This window comes from Apteryx mantelli, chromosome 4, assembly GCF_036417845.1.
Source record: "Apteryx mantelli isolate bAptMan1 chromosome 4, bAptMan1.hap1, whole genome shotgun sequence".
In the NCBI taxonomy this organism is placed as follows: Eukaryota; Metazoa; Chordata; class Aves; order Apterygiformes; family Apterygidae; genus Apteryx; species Apteryx mantelli.
This window is the reverse complement of record NC_089981.1, coordinates 86,045,270-86,061,800: the sequence shown is the minus strand read 5'-3', so window position 1 is coordinate 86,061,800 and position 16,531 is coordinate 86,045,270. Positions and strand designations below refer to the sequence as shown.

The following is a 16,531-nucleotide window of genomic DNA, read 5'->3' as shown; positions in this document are numbered from 1 at the left end:
CCCAGCTGCGCGATCCATCCGCGGCCCTTGACGGCTAGCCTGTGTCCTGCCTGCTGGCTTCCCTTCCAGCTGGTGTCCGTTGTTAATTAGGTCAGTGCCAGCGCTTCACCAAAATGCAGTCAACTGGCGGAAAAATTTGAAGTCTACACAAGGTGCAGAGACTTGGGGACTAGTCAGAAAACCTTGGGTAGGGATGTGGTGCGAACACCGTGTTTACTCACCTCCCGGACAGTGCTGAATTTCAAGTGATCCTGGAAAAAGTTTGGACTATTTCAAGAGCAGGTATTTTTTTAATCAGTTCAAACAATAACTTCAGCCGTTTGTTTCATTCCGATTAGTGTATTTTGTTGCAATCTTGGGCAGGTTATTTTTTCTCTTTGATTTTTTTCTCAAAAAGTATTCTGCAAATCACCGGGAGTATTGGGAAAGCAAGGAATTAAATTCAAAAGGAACGTAAAAAACAACGAATGCAGAGCTGGTGAAGTTTTCCCCAGTGAAATGCAATTAAATATTTTGGAAACGAAAACACTAACAAAGTTCTCCGAAGGAAAAGAAAGAGAAGTGACAAGAGCAAAGGGTTTCCGCCAGACCTGTTTGGCTCAGAAGCAGCCGGCGCAGCGTTTCGGCCGCGCGCCCAGCCGACCCCGGAGGCGAGGTGGAGCAGCTGCCTCCATCCTTTTCCCAGAGCCGCCCAGGAGATGCTCCCGAGTCTCCATACCAAAACGTCGCTGGGCGGTGGGGTGACTGGCTGCCCCCAGGCCAGCTCCCACCCTGGTGCAGCTGAAGGAAGCTTTTGCCCCCAGCTGCACGCACCGGTGCGGAGGCGGCATCGACGCGGTGGGGACGGCGGGACGGCCGCGCTGGTGCAGCGACGGGGTCGCTTGAGCCGACGTGCTTCGCTTTGCCGTTGAGACGGGCTGAGAGGCAGCGTTCAGCCGACAAGCAGGGACTCGCTGCATCCTGATTGCCCTAAAGCGTCCCTAAGGGATGGGGAAAGCTCGTCACAGGTGAATGCAGTAGCTGGAAGCGTCAGGGCGTGAAGCACGGTACCAAAGACGCCTGGCACCGTGCCTTAGCCTACGGCAGCTTGCCGCTGGCTGGGGGAAACGGGGATACGCATGCAACGAGCTGCGCGAGTCCTGCTGCTTCCGGTGCCTGCGGGGAGGCCCAGCGTGTTTCCGCACCCCTTCCCCAGGCCTGGGGCTTCAGGGCTCGGAGCCTCAGGCCGGCTTAGCCCAGCGTCGCACCACCTAAGTGCGCAGAGCTTGCTCGGTCCAGGGACATCCTGCCCTTTTTAACACAACCGGCCAGACCCAAGAGACGAGCCGGGGAACCCGCTGCAGCGATGCCTAAGGCGTTCGGCCCGGACCAGCGCAGCTCAGCGTCGCCCGAGCGTGGCCAGGGCATTTCTTCGGCGAGCTACCTCTGGAAGCGATGCGGCTGCGTTCGTGCAGTGGCGAGGCCGAGCCGACGAGCCGAGCCGCGTTGCCCCACGCCGGTGGCAGGGTCGGTCCGCAGAGCCTAGGACGTCGGCGCAGACGGGGCTGCTGTGCGTTTCCCGAAGCAAAGCGGGCACGGTGCTGTTTTGCTTTTCTTCTGCTCTCTCCGCTCCTGGGAAGCTGCAGACAGAGAAGGCCGCGTGGCCGGTTCTGCTTTTCTCGTAGCGCTCTGAGGATTTAATGGCAAGACCATTTTTTGGACGAGGTTTAAAGAAACTCCGCTGTATTTCTGCCTAGTAAATCTATCCTGTTCTGGGAACCCAGAACGTTAATGTCTTCTGAAGCATGTTTGCAATAGCCTGCACGAGCTGGAGAGATTAGGGCTAAGAGGAAGGTGAGCTGAAACATCTGCGACGGTGATTAAGTGCTGGAGAAGGGCAGGGTGAAACAGCAACCGTAAGAGCAATAGTAGCTGTGCCTTTCCAGAACGCCGCTATCGTTCGTTGTGTTTAAACCTGATAACGGCGCTGCAGCCGTGCTGCCCACCTCTTTATGTCTCCCGCGCGCTAATCGGGCAAAGACATAAAGACGGCTTTGCGCGGTTAGGAGACCTGCGCTGCAAACACGCTTGTTTTCCAGGATTATCTGGTTGCGCGCGTGCCGTTCCTCTGTGTGTTTGTTTTTAAATGCAATATCCTGTTACGCAGCAAGAATGTGTAGGAAGAGGTAAAAGGTAAAGGCCTGGGCCGAATTACAGGCAGAAAATGGTCTGCTGGCAGGGCCGCGGCCCGGTGACGAGGATTCCCCTAGCAGCGCTGATGCCCAGGGTCCCCGCTCCGGAGTCACCTAGCTCCAAAGGGAGCAGAAATCCGTCTGCCAACGCGGCCCCTCTCACAGACGGCCGGGAGCCACGGCCGCCCTCGCTCGACCCCTTCGCAGGTTGTCCCCGGCCTGGGCGGCTGCGCCTGTGCCGGGCTGGTCCCCACCAGGCACCGTGACACCAGCAGGCCTGCGAGGGGACGGGGCGGTGGGAGGGATGCCGGCGAGACTGGCGCCTGCCTAAATTCGATGCCGCTTGTCTGCGGCCGCACGATCGTGGCTGCAGGCTGGGGTTTTGCTGACCTCAGGGAAACAGCTCCGGGTTCGCCGCGCTGAGACGGGAACAGGTCCAGAGCCGGTTCCGCCTGCTGCCCGCCGGCCTCCTGTCCCCACGAACGTCAGGCTCCGCGTCCCGGCTAGGTCGCGCTGTCCTGATGCGCCGAGGACGCACGTTTCGCGGGCTGCGAGTTGTGCAGCCCGTCTGCCCTCCCGCTCCGGATGCCTTTAAATTCCATCAGCGCTTCCCCGGGGCGAGGAAGGTGCTAGACACGTCGTGTCCCCGGGAGGGAGCCTCGGAGGCCGGCGAGCCCCTATTTAGCACTTGTCGCGTGTGCGGGTACATGCAGTCCCCTGGGTGACGAGACGCAGCGTGTCCCATGCCCGCGGCTCACCCCGGGAGGAGGCTGCCTCCGTTCATCAGCTCCTGCTTTGCTTTTCCTTTTTTCAGGCTCGATTTCTAAAGGAAGGGAGGTTTAGGTGATCAGGCTGTGCGTGTGCCTTTCGCTCAGTCCCTCCTGCCAAAATTTGCTAATTTTGGACTTGTTTGTTAGCTCATTTGAACCAAATCTGATAGAAGGTGAGACGTCTCGGAGAGAACCGTGTGCGCACAAGTTTGGTGAAAATGAGCTTTCTGGAAAGCGGGGCAGGAGGGCTGGGGGAAAAGCAGCATCGAGCCAGGGTCCCGTCGACCCTTCTCCGTGGCTGGGGGAAGCGTGGAGGCGCCCGGATGTGCCGGGAAAGCTCCGGCCGTGCTTGTGAGCCGTGGGTGGCCAGCTATTGCGACAGGAGCTTTTTATATCCGCCGCGAGCCAGGATCGCGTCGGGGTAGCCAAACGCCCACGCTACGTCCGGAAACCCCGGGTGGCACCTCGCAGCTCGCCGCCGCCTCGGCTCTCGGCGAAAGCAGGTCGCTGCCTCCCTGCTGGCGGGAACATCCCGCGGATTCACCCCGGGAGGGCCCGCGGGATTTCGTCTCGGGGCGGGAAGTCGGAGCAAAGCCGGCTGCTGGCGGCGGACCGTCCTTTGCAGCCAGCACGCGCAAATATGATCCATCTGGTGGCGAGCTCCGGTAGGGCACCGTTGCTCAAGCAGCGTGACGGGACCCTTGGGAAGTTTTGCCGTTAAAAGCGGAGCGGGCCGAGGCTGCAGCTCGCTCCGGCTGCGCCGAGCGCTGCCTCCGCCTGTAACCTCGCAGCCGGCTCGAGCGTCGCTCTGCAAAGGCCTCTCGCTCACGCGCGGCTTTCCCTTCCCCTCTCTCCCTCTCTCCGCCTTCTCCGCAGCCGAGGCTTTGGCCAGTCGAACTCCTTGCCGACAGCTGGCTCTGCAGGTGCAGGAATGGGCAGACGAAACCCCCGGCAATTCCAGATCCCCTCCCGCAACCTCCCCACCGCCCGGCTGGGGCTGCTGGGGCCCGGCGGGCTGCTGGGCACGGCCCAGCGCAGCGCCGCCGCCAACCCCGCCATCCTCAAGCAAGGCAGACAGGTTGGTGGGGACGGGGAGAGGCGGGGGGCGAAGCGGGTTTCGCCGAGGAGCCCGGCGGAGTCCTCGCGGCGCCGCCGGTGGCTGCTGAGACACGGGCGTCTGGACATCTGCCGTCGCGGGAGGGAGAGGATCACCCCCTTTGCTAAGATCGGGTTGGAACGGTTTCTCTGATTTTCCTCGTCGGACTAACTAGGCTGGATCCTTTTATTTATTTATTCATTTATTTAAAGCCAAAGCAGCGGGAGCCGTTCGCAGGCGTTTCCTGTTTGCGCTCTCGGCGGCGCGGAGGGGCGCGGGGAGGGGGCCGCAGCCGGAGCTGCCGCTTGGTTTAACCGCGACGCCGGCTCTCTCGCTTTCCGCAGAACCTCTGGTTCGCCAACCCCGGCGGCAGCAACAGCATGCCCAGCCGGACCCACAGCTCGGTGCAGAGGACGCGCTCGCTGCCGGTTCACACCTCCCCGCAGACCATGCTGATGTTTCAGCAGCCAGGTAGGAAGCAACCCTTCGTTTGCCTTTTGCTTGTTCGTCCCCTCGAGATAACGAGCGTACGTCGCGTTGCCATAGCCGGGCCGGCGAACCCCGCCGCCGGTGCTTCGCCGGAGCTGTCACAATACGTCCCTGCACGCTTAGAGCAAAGCTTTCTTTTTTTAAACCGTGCGTTGCGGGCGGGAGCGGCGCTGGGCTGGCTGCAAGCCAGACTATGCAAGCTCAGTCTGTCACAATCTGACCGAGATATTTTTGACACTAGTCAGATTACTGGGTTGATTAAACTGGAGACGTCGCTGGAGGGATTTTGACCCTATATATAACATCTCGACTGTGCTAGTGCCTTACATAGCTTCCTTCTGAGAGGCTTTATGTTACGCGGGGAGCGTTGTAGCTCTTCGATCACCTTTTTTGTTGGTGCGTGGACTGGAAGACCCAGTGCGGAGGATGTGACTTCATACACTGGAGGGAAACTCTTTCTGTAATGCGTGTTAAGGTAAATGTTGCCTTATTGATGCTTCCTGTTTATGTGCCAAGCACCTCAGAAATGCTCCTGTGTATTGGAGCATCCTATGGTTTGGGGTGTTTCTGGCTGAACCTCAATCCTGCAGGGTGACCTTCCTCCATGTGGGGACGTTTATGCTTTCTTTCTCTGTACAGCACTTCATTAGCTTTTTGAACATGGCTTTTCTTACTAGGTGCTTATTGCAACAATTTCTATTGGGGGACAGGGAGTTACTAAATTAAATCTCATTCCTAAGCTACCACCAGGGTTTCGGCTTGGCAGTTCCCTTCACTCCATGTGTATTACATGTCTGCAGTGTTTTAACTGTCTGATTTCGGTGGCAAATGTCTTGTAGCAAGATGGTGTCTGTTCTCGGGTATTGATTAAACACCGGTGCAAGGACACATTTCTGCAAGCACCGGAGGAGAATAGATAGTTTTGCATGTTAGACTGCACTGAACGAGGGCGCAGAAGGGTTACAGAGCGGCGTTGCCAAAGATACGGACAAAGTCGCAAGGAAAATGAGTAATATTATGATGCTGGGTTCTCCAAACACTTTTCATTCGCGGATCACCAAAGACTTTGTAAACACGAATGAATGAATCCTTTAATACTCGCCAGGAGGAGGCAGGGCTGCGCAAACAGGTAAACCGAGCGCCGACATCGCCCGCTGCTCGGTCTCGCGGGGGCCAAAACCCAGCCGGTGTCGCAGCGAAGCACCATGGGTTTCTCAGCTCTGGTCCCCTGTGATAACAGGTCTCTCTGAGCGCTGCGGGTGATCCCGTGGAAAGCTTGGCTTTGCTGCTGCTGGCGCCGGAGCTGGGCGCTCGGACGCAGGCTTTGCAGCCCCGAGCAGCGTGGCAGCGAACCCGGCACCTTCTGGACCTTGTCCCACGCTCCCGAGAGCCTGTGGCCAGGAGGAGTTGCCATGCATCAGTAACAGCAGCTACCTTCACAGCTCCCTGTCCCAGATTCTGCTCTTTTTAAGGTATATTTTAGATGCCTGTCCACTAAATCACTAGTGCAAATATTACCCGCAGGCTGAGAGTCTCGGCCTGGAGAAGCAGCAAGTCCTCCTGCCCCAAAGCCTCATCAGGGACGTGGCACGGGGGACCCTGACCTTGCTAACTCAGGGGGGCTCCAGGTTGGCCTCCCTTGAGGGTCGAGTTAGAGGTGGACCCAAAACCACGAAATCCATGAGGGAGCTTTTGTGCTCTTCAGCGCTTCTTCTGCAGGCAGTCTTGCGAGGAGGGCCTGTCTCCTCAGATTAACAGAGCGAGAGGAAACCTAATGGGTCTGCTGAAATTAAAAATCAAGCCCAAAGAATGAGGCAAAACCTTTCCACGGCCCTGAACGCAGTGGCCGTTTCTTGCCTGAGATCCTTCTGTGCAGCTCAGGGCGTTGGACGGAGCTGAGGACAGGCTTTGGCTTCACACGTGTGCGCTATTTAAAACCAGCACCAAAACTGGTTTGTCCCATGGACTGAAATATCACCTGAAGTAGGGACGCATATCAGTTACCACTCCGGAGGCATTTAAGGAAATACCGGGGGCTTTTTGATTTTGTGTGGATTGAGCCCAGATTGAAAGGCCTCCTTGGAGAACGAGAGAAATCAAGCCGTACGCGCGGGGGGGCTCTTCCTCCCGGCAGTGGGGTCCTCACCCATGTGCAACATCCAGGCGCAGGGGGAGACGGCTTCTGTGCAGCACCGGGAGTCCCTTCTTCAGGGCTCTGCTGGGCCACGTCTCAGATAACCCCCCCCCCCCCCCAAAGGGGCTTCTTTCCACTTCTTCGATTTCGGTTGTGCCTAAGGAAAAGTGGCTCAAGCGAGGCCTGGAGCCCAGGCTCCTCTGCAAGGCTCCGCAGCACTCGGGGACGTGGCAGCAGGGACGTTTGTCAGCCCGCCGGGGATGCTGCCGCTAGCCGGGCTTCGCGGCCCGCCGCAGCCGCTGAGCCGGGCGCGTTGGAGCGGCGCGGGAAGGCTGGTCTGTGCTGCCATCCCCCGTCGCGGCGCGGCAGCGGCGGCGTCCGAGCGCTTAGCCCCGCGCGCTGCCTGCAGCGCCGCAGCCTGCGAGGCCCCGGGCAGGAGCCGGGCCGCGCTGCTCCAGGCGCTGTACGAGCTCTGCTGACTTGAGGCAACCTCTGCCGAGGAGCTGAGACGCAGCGCCGGGGAGAAGCGTGACGGCGTGCCGCGTGCGGATGGGCAGCGAGGGACGGATATTCAGCCCCAAAGATGCTCAGCCACCTCGCTCCGGGGCGGCTTGAATGTTGGGCATGAACGAGCCGTTGGATGAAATGCAGGACGCGCGTTGGGAGCGAGGGGGAGAGCCCCAGCTCCTCGCACGGCAAAGTGGCCGCCGGCCTCTGGAGTGGGGAGCTTTGATTCCCCTTCGCAGCGCGCCGGCGGCTCCGGTGCTGCGGCCGGCGGACCTGCGGCTCGGGGGACGCTCTTCCTCTCCCACCAACACGGCACCGCAGAGGGAGCAGCTTCCCTCTCGGCTCCTTTCGCATTCACTGCACAGCTGCTCCGCCGGTCTGTGCAGACCTCGGAGACCTTTCCATGTGGTATTTTCACCCGCGACCCAATGTGTAAACCTGTCATTTCCACTCCCCTGTTGCGGTGCTGTGGAGTTCTCCCCCATTCACACCTTACTGTTGAGAAACTGCTCCGAGGGGGGAAATATAACTATTTTTGCAAACTTCTCTGACCTGAGATGGTTACATTTGAAACCCAAATGCTGTGCAAGTTCAGCAATGCTGTAAGACCTGCTGGGGACGTTAAGCAGGTCTTTGGCTTGAGTGGTGGGGCCGACCCTGGTCTTCTGGGTCATGCCAAGAGGCCCCATCTTGGGCTTATGATGCTCCTCAGCCTGTTATTTCTGTACGTAGCGTTGGGACAGCGAGCGGAGGCTGCCGCGCGCTGTGGGCAGCCTGCAAGGCCAGGGGTGCGGGTTTCGTGGCTCGCCCGCGCTGCTTTGCGGCAGGCGAGCGGGCTGGGGCGCGCCGGCGAAACGAGAAGCTCCCTTGACGCCGCGGTGTCTCTCCCTTGCAGAGTTCCCGGTGCCGGTGACGGAGCCCGACATCAACAACAGGCTGGAGTCCCTGTGCCTGAGCATGACGGAGCACGCGCTCAGCGGTGAGCACTCCCTCCTCCTCGGGCTCCTCCGGCGCGTCCGCGCGGCCTCGGCCGAGCCCCCCGGCACCTGCCCCCGCTCCGCCGCCCCCAAGGGCTGGGACAGCGCCGGGCTGTGAGCGCCGGGCCCAGCGGCACGGCTCAGACGGGGCTGGCCTGGCCTCGGCACGCGGCTCCGCTGCCTCAGCAAGGGGTAGAGCCGAAAGCAGGGGCTGAACCCTCCTACTGTGAAGCCTGTGCTGCTTAGCCGCTCGTTAGCCTGCTAACGACGGTGAGCGTTAGCTTCCTAGTCTCTTCCTAGTCATGGAGAAAGGCCCCGCCACCAGCGTGCTGGGACGCGTCGCAGGCTTTGGAGTGTTCACCCTTCCGCCACCAGTATCCCCAGTGTCGCCAGGGGGTGGGCAGGCGCAGGGCTCCCTCGGCTCCGGCGACACCGGCAGCACCTCGCCCGCGGTGCCGGCGGCGCTGGTGCCGGCCGTGCCGGGACGTCCATGCGGGCGAGAGCGGGGGCGAGGGGTCGGAGCAGCGGAAAGCGCCTGCCGCCCCCGGACGGCGCGTCAGACCCGCAAGCACGAGCGACGTCCGCCCCGGCGAGGGGAACCGGGAGAAACGGCGGCCCAGGCTGCGAGGAACGGCGAGCTCTGCTGCGCCGGCCCGGAAACCCGCGCCACTTCCCAACGCCCTTTCCCCAGGGCCTCCCCAATAAACCGCGTGCGCCTCGTGCCCTGAAATCCACGGACTGCGTCGAAGCGGTGGGAGGCACCGCGAATCGGAGCCTGGGAGCCCTCCCAGAAAACGAATGCCGCCGCGCTCCCGGGGGAGAGACCCGTCGGCGAGGAGCGCGGAAGGCGGCTGGGCCCTCGCGGTGCCGCGGCAGCGTCGCTGGCTGCCGAAACAAGGACGCTCCCGCCAGCCGCCGAGCGAGCGCCCCGGCCAGGCAGAGCCCTGCTGTTCCTCCGCAGGCCTCTCTTCCTCCCGGTTATTTTTTCCAGGTTGCATCGCCCCGAGCCTCTCCAGACCGGTCACGCTATAAACAGCTCCAAAAAAAGAAATAATAATAAACCTTCCAAAAAAAAAAAACAAAAACAGCGTAACAAACCTGTTTGTTTTCAGTCTTGAGCCGCCAGCGGCTGAGCCGAAGGACGGAGGCGGCCGCGAGGATTCGGGCAGCGTCGCAGGCAGCGCGCTGTCGGGGCAGCCGCTCGCCTTGCTGCCGCCGGAGCCGGCGATGCGGCCGGCGGGAGCGTGCAGGCTCCTGCCCTTCCGCCGAGCTCCAGCCCTTCATCCCAACGGACCGTGTCTTGCCACCAGGGCCCCGAAAGCCCTGTCCTTGCAGCCGCCCCCCCCCCCCCCCCCAACCGGGATCCCCGCGGCTGGGGAAGGGCTCGGTCGCGGCCGCGTTTTTGGCCTCCGCTCGTGCTGGCTTTTGGGCACGTCTCCGTGCCGGCAGCTCCCGCTGGCCCCCCCCGGCGGCTCCTAACTCTCCGTTCCCCCTTGCAGATGGTGTCGACCGAACCTCGACGATCTAGGAGCCGGTGCGACGGTCGCAACGCTGGCCGGGAGCGCGACGGCTGCGGGGCCGGCGGCGAGGTGCGGGCGCGCGGGGGGGCTCCTCGGAGGCGGCCCGCAGCTGCCCTCTCGCTCGCTCCTTCTCGCTCCTGTTTTAATTTTGTGAATGTGTAGATTGTCCTTGTGAACATATCATTAGAATTGGAATTTGTGTTGTCATTTATTACATCCATGCTGGCTGGGGGGGGAGGGGAAACCATGATGAAAAAAAAGAAAAAAAAGAAAAAAAGCAAAAAAAAAAAAAAAAAAAGGCGTGGGAGGGCGGCGGGAGGGACCGCGGCAGGTGAAAGCGCTGGCGGATGAGGTCTGAGGAGAGCACCGTGGGCAAACCCTGTTTCTGGACACGGACACGGACGGGTAGTGGTGCAGGGGGGGCTCCCAGGCCCGGCCTCGGCCCTCGCCGAAACACCCTTGTCGTGGCCCCGAAATTCCCGTCTCGTATCCCGCTGCGCTTGCGGCGGCATCCAAAAAGGACAAAATAATAATGACAATAATAATCAAATAATCCCTTCCTTTGGAGGCGAGGGCAGGCTGGACGGAGGGTCGCTGGCGCGGCCCCTCGCGGGCGGTTTATCCCGCGCGACGGCGGGGAGCGCAGGGGAGGGGGGACAAATTACGTGGAAGCGAGGGAGCGTGGGATGTGTTTTGGGGAGCTCGGGCGGAGCCGGGAGGGGGAGGCCCTGCGGCGGGACGGAGGGGACTCGGAGCGCTCGCAGATCCGAAATGGCTATTTATTCCTGTGCTGAGCAGAGAAACAGAGGTTATCTGAGCGTTAGATATATTATTTTGGATACGTGGCTTGTTAACTTGCTGTGGCTGGTACCCATGATGATGTCTGTTATTAACAACCACCAAACACTTCAGTTCTTTTTTTTTTCTTTTTCTTTCTTTTTAAAAAAAGCTTATTTTCCATTGACGGTGTATAGGTTAAGAACTACTTAGTTGTGTTTGCTGTTTCTTGTTTTTTACCTAAAAAGAGGCTTCGGTTACACTTTGGAAGTCCTTCCCAGCTCTGTCCCAGGCCTGTATTGAGTGCAGGTAGCAGAGCGCCATTTAAAAAAAAAAAAAGAAAAGAAAAAAAGAAAAAAATCGAATCCTAAAATAAAATAAAAATTATTTATATAAAAAAGAGGGGGGAAAAAAAAAAAACAGTTGCGTGAATGAGGCTGTGAAGTCGACTCGTTAGTAATAAAGCGGCAGTGCCTTTCTTTTTTGTATTTACCCGTTTTCCCCCCGGATGCAACTGTTCTGTAGTAGCCGAGCGCCGGATGCCGTCAGCTCTCGGCCGGGGATAACGTCACTCTGTAGTTGCGTTGCTTTTTCCTTTTTTCCTTTTTTTCTTTTTTCTTTTTTTTCCTTTTTCCTTTTCTCGTGCTAACTGAAGCCGTGCGTCCTTGGCATCTCCGCAAGTTCTTCCAGAGACGGTTGTTTGCTACACTACTCTCACGCGTGAGGTTTTCCTGGTGCTGTTACCCTCCGCCCCGGCGCGGCCCCGGCGGAGGCGGCGGCTACCCAAGTGTCCTTGGCTGTGCCCGTGTCGCTGCCACTGCCGGGGACTCCGGGCCCCTGGCTCGGCCCGCGGGTGCTCCTGCCTGGAGCAGAGCGGAGGTGGCTCGTGGCGTAGAGCAGCGGCATCGCAGCGGGCTGCGCCCCACGGCCTCTGCGCTGGGCCCTCCGCTGAGCTCAGCTCAGCGTGGCTCAGTGTGGCTCGGCTCAGCCCAGCTCAGTTCAGCCTGGCTTGGCTCAGCCTGGCTCAGCTCAGCTCGGCTCAGCTCAGCTTGGCTCGGCTCAGCCTGGCTCAGTCTGGCTTGGCTCAGCCCTGCCCAGCTCGGCTCAGCCCAGCCCGGCTCAGCTCAGCTCAGCCCAGCTTGGCTCAGCCCAACTCGGCTTGGCTTGGCTCAGCTCAGCCCAGCTTGGCTCAGCTCAGCTCAGCCCGGCTCAGCTCAGCCTGGCTTGGCTTGGCTCAGCCCAGCTCGGCTCAGCTCATCCCGGCCCTGCTCAGCTCAGCAAGGCGGCGCAGCCTCCCGCATCCCCAGCTCGGCCCGAGCCGCCCCTGCCTCCCGCGGCGGTGGCAGCAGCGGTGGCAGCAGTGAGGCCGCGCTCGCGCCGCTGAGGAAACCCCGCTTTTCCTTTGAGGTGTCGCGAGGCGGCCGGCGGGGCCCGGCGCTGCCCTGGCCGGGGCGCGGGAGCCGCGGGAGCCGCGGGAGCCGCGGGCCTGCACCCACGCGGGGCCGAGCCCCGGCCGCCTCGCAGCCCCGAAGGACGAGCCGATACTGTGACTTACGGCCTACAAGCGGTGCAGGAGGGAGGCGCCGCCGCCGCCGGGCCGGGGGGGGGGAAGCGGCGCTCCGGCCGCCGGGCAGCACGTGCGGAAACGGGTCCCGGTGCCCCCTTTCCCCGTGCCGGGGTGCAGAGCCGTGACCCGTGTTTTAGGCTTTCTGAATGTGCCTGATGAAACGTAGATCCTGCAGAGGTATAATTTGCACACAGCTATGAGAACACTAAAGTTGATTTTATACAAGTCATCAGAGTTTGCAAAGTGAGTTTTATTTTTTGTATTCCTTTATCTTTACTTAAAGGTGAATGTGTATTCCTCTGGGAGGAATAGGAAGAAAAAAAACAAAAAAAAACAAAAAACAAAAAACAGGAATGTTAATAATGTTAAACAGAATACTTCCTCCCTTATTAATATATAACCCTTATGTATTTATGCATATTGTAAGCTTACTTTAAAAAGCTTTGAACTCTCTTCTGTTGCATGCCGTTTCCGGGCAGACTTTTATTGTACATGCATGCCTTTTAGTCCTGTTTTTTCTGTACAAAGTTAGTGCACAAAAAAAAAAAGAAATATTTTTGCCTAGTTAATGTTGCCAAGCAATGCATATTTTTTAAATTTGTCATATATGGAAATAGCATGTTTGTTACATGTAAAAGCTTCCCGATATAAAGAAACACTAATGTTTGGAGATGCTGGTCTTTGCAAGTGTACAGTTTTCAAATGTTGTTACCAGTGAAACACCCTTGTGATTTAAACTTGCTACAATGTATTTATTACTCATTTCCTCCCATGTAACTAGGAATCATGGCTATATTTCATATCAACGTTATATTGAAAGTGAAGGGAGATGATTAATACAAGGTTTTGTAACACTGGGGTGTGTTGCCTTTTTATTTCCCTCTTTTTGGCAGGTCGGCAGCTGGTCACTTACTTAAAAAAAATAAAACTGGCCCGGATTGCAGAATGAAAAAAAAAAAAAAAGCAGAGAAAACCGGTTGCTTAGTTTTACAGGATGGTTTCATTAGCTTTATACAAAGCCCGTGGCAGGAGGCGAGCGCTCGCAAACTCGCTAGCGTTGCACAGGCAGTGTCTAACCCCGATTCCCTGGGAGAGGAGCGGGAATCGGGGCTCTGGTGTCCCTGAGCCCCTGGGCACTGGGCACGTTCCCACGTGCAGCCAAGGGTGCAGCAGCGCACGGGGCCAAGAGCCTCGGTGTATGACTGCAAAGGCGTTCGGGTTGGGTGTTAAGGGGGATGGGCTGAATTTGGGCTAAAAAAATTCCGATTTCAAGCAGGGCCAGGGCCACAGCGGAGCAGGGAAGCGTGGGCCGCTGGCGCTGCCAGGGATGTGCCTCTGGAGGCGCTAGCCCGGCCTGATGGGGATGCAGCTGGGATCTGGCTGATCCCAGGAGCAGAACCCATTGGACACAGAGCAGCCCGTGCATGCCACGAGTCCCTCAGGTCTCGGTTCATCCAGGCTGCACGTCATCTGCTCCCAGGATGTTCTGGGAGACAGTGTCAAAAGTTTCCTAAAGCCAGGACAGCCAGCGGCCACCACTCTGCCATCATCCGCCCGGCCAGTCAGCTCCTCATAGAAGGTTGGACCGTTTCCCACAATTTCCCCTTGTAAATCCGTGCCGACTGCTCCCAATCACCTTCTAGTCCTGGCCTCGAGCTGAGGCTGACCAGCTGGTGGGTCCCCAGCTCTTCTTCCTGGCCCTTCTTGAAGATAAGGGTGATGTTTGCACTCCCTTCCAGGCCTCAGGAACCTCTCCCCATCGCCAGGACCTTTCGAAGCTCATCAAGGGCAGCTTGGCAACGCCATCGGCCAGCACTCGCCATCGCTTAGCCATTCCCTAAGCTGATCCTCCTCCACCAAGGCTATGTCCACCTTGCCCTGGCCTTTTCCACTGGTTTCAGAGATGATCCTTGAACACCAGCCAGCTCCCCCAGACCTGTCTTCTCCCCAGGGCCGTATCCCATGGGAATTTTCCAAGCAGGTCCCTGAGCAGGCCAAAGTCTGCTCTCCTGAAGCGCAGGCTGTGCTGCTGCTCTTGCCCTGCTGATCCACCACCTCGTGGCTGCTGCAACCAGCGCTGCCCCAACCATCCCATTCCCTGACCAGGTCTTCCTTGGTTGCGAGCATGAGGTCCAGCCGAGCACCTCTCCTCGTCGGCTCCTCCATCACCTGCGCGAGGAAGCCACCATCGACGTTCTCCAGAAACCTCCCACGCTGCTGAGACCAGGTTCATCGTGGTGTTTGCTCCCACCCGCAGTGGCACAAGGGCCCAGCTCCACCGCCCTGGAGCCGTCTTACGCTTCACCGGCTCAAAGCAGCTAAGAAAAGCATTGCTTAAAATGCAGCGAAATGCCTTCTCCTTCCATAAACAGTTTGCCTTTCCACGGACGTGGATTTCAAAGCACGTGTTTGTTGCACTAATATAGAATGAAAAGGGAAAGGGGGGGGGGAATTTCCCAGAATGGAAAATTGGAGCTGAACAGGCCGAGAAGGCTCCAAGGAAAGCTTGCTGCAGCCGAGCGGTTAGGAAGAGCCGGCAAGCCGAGCACTGCGCTAAGCCGTGGGCTCGGGCTGGCCCCCGGAGCGTATCCGACCACCGCACGCCCTCACCGCTCGGCAAGGCGAGAGCCGGGCCGGACACGGCAGAGGGAGCCACAGGCCTTCGCCGAGCCCTGCTGCCCCCGCGGCGGGGCTGCGCGCTGGCTCCTTGCCGCGTGCTTTTGGCCGCGGTTTTGTTTTTAATTCCTCTCTTTGCCCCCTTTGCGTGCACATCCGAGCACGGCCAGGGCTGCAACCGGAGCTTGAGCATCGCTGGGCGGACGAGCCGGGATCCCGCGAACCCGCTGTCACTCACCCGGCTGCTTCCTCATCACAAAGATCTTTCTCCTTCCCTTCATCCCTCCCGCTGCGTTTTCTCCCTGCAATATCACCCGCTGCCCTCCTGGTTCACCGCCCAGGGGAGAAGAGCTGCCGGGAGGCCGGCGAGCGAGGGGCCGGGGCCACCAGGTGCCCATGTCCACATCCCGCTGCCAAGCCGCCCGTGATAACATTGCCTGGCTCTGCCGGGCGGGCGAGCGGCCAGACACGCTGCTCCGGCCCGTCTCCTCCGCTCCGTCGCACACGAAACGCCCGTCGGGCCACGAGCGCTGTGCACGGTTGTGCATTTGCTGTCCCCATCAACAGTCCAGCCCAAGACCTATCAGACAGAGCTTTAATTTCACACGCTGGTCCTACCCTGGTTTGCAGCTTCATCCTGCAGGAATTTGCCAGAGTTAAAGGCAAAGAAATCAGGGATTTTGTACCAAAAAGCCCCTGGGTTTCCACATGAACACTCAGAGCTGTAACCTAGCTATCTGTCAGGGCTTTTCCCAGCTGATTAGGGTATTTGTCAGGGCATGACGTTTCCTTGGGGACAGGCTGGACTGAGCTGGCAGCTCTCACGCCCATGGGTGTCTCCATCCATGATTCACCTCCTGCACGACCCGTCTCGATCGCCAGCAGTGGGCTGTCTGCAAGACGGTGCTTTGAGGAGGAAGTAATGGGATTCGGGCTTTGAAGCAGAGGGCAAAAATCTGCAGCCACCCTGGGAGCACACAGGGAATGCCACTGGGTAGGGATGTCTGTGCCGGCTTTCCAGGAGGGACATCCATCCCTCCAGCAAGTTCCCCCTAAGGGACAGCTGGGACCGAAATCCGTCTGCAGAGCTCTGCAATTCCCTGTTCCTAACATCTAGCCCATCTGCATCCAACTCCTTTTCCCTAGTGGTTTTGCCTAGGGGAAACAACCATCCACCAAGGAGGTTGTAGAAGGGAATTTATGCAGAAGGGAACCCAGGGCACTTCGCACCATGAAATATGCAGTACCACTTAGGCAGGAGACCACGGGAGACATCTGTCCAGGAGAAGACAGCTCAGGTGGGTGGGGGCACAGAGGACATGCTGACATGAGGTGGCCACGCTCTAAGCACAGGAGCCCTGGGAGGTGACTGAAGTATAACCGTGCACCTGGAAGTGAAACGCAGAGGGAGAGGACCAAAAAGGCTGTGCTAAGGCACCGGGGGTACGTGGCAGTGAACCTCAGACAAGTCTCTCTCTGCACTGCATACACGAGAGATGACTGCAGACGCTACAAAGAAAACCACGGAGAAAAGGAAAAACAGAAATGAGCTGCTTGCATGGGTGACACTGAAGAAAACAGCCGTGAGAAGCACCACGCACCACTGAAGGTGAGGAGGAAATTAATGCAGCATGCAGTGAGACAGGCGGGATCTCGTGGGAGGTGGCAGTGGCGGGACAGGGACTTGGCTTACAAGCTCCAGCGACACTGCAGACTTACAGGCAGGTGAAAGAGTCCTCAAGCGGAGCCAGGCAGCTGAAGAGCAGCTTCAAAAATCCCAAGAGCAGGGCCAGCAGAGAACGTGGTGAAGCAAAGGGACCCGTTGGGTACAGAGGGCTACGTAAAGTGAGCCGAGTGCTGCGTTCAGAGCACATCCAGGTGAGGCTTTCAAAACAACGCCGTGAGCT

At 58.9% G+C, this 16,531-nt stretch overlaps 1 protein-coding gene across 4 annotated transcripts in view; it reads left to right on the top strand.

The window, feature by feature from the left end:
• SAMD4A (sterile alpha motif domain containing 4A) overlaps positions 1–9,894 on the top strand; it is a 128,212-nt gene extending 118,318 nt beyond the window's left edge. For 2 of the 4 annotated variants that reach the window (XM_067295151.1, XM_067295149.1), the window contains 4 exons: positions 3,818–4,019; positions 4,382–4,508; positions 8,063–8,146; positions 9,644–9,894. In XM_067295151.1, the coding sequence (XP_067151252.1) occupies positions 3,818–4,019; positions 4,382–4,508; positions 8,063–8,146; positions 9,644–9,818 (588 nt within the window). In that variant the 3' untranslated portion in view covers positions 9,819–9,894. The remainder of the gene's footprint in view (positions 1–3,817; positions 4,020–4,381; positions 4,509–8,062; positions 8,147–9,643) is intronic. The other 2 variants (XM_067295153.1, XM_067295150.1) reach the window with 1 other exon arrangement.
• Positions 9,895–16,531: the final 6,637 nt, after the last annotated feature.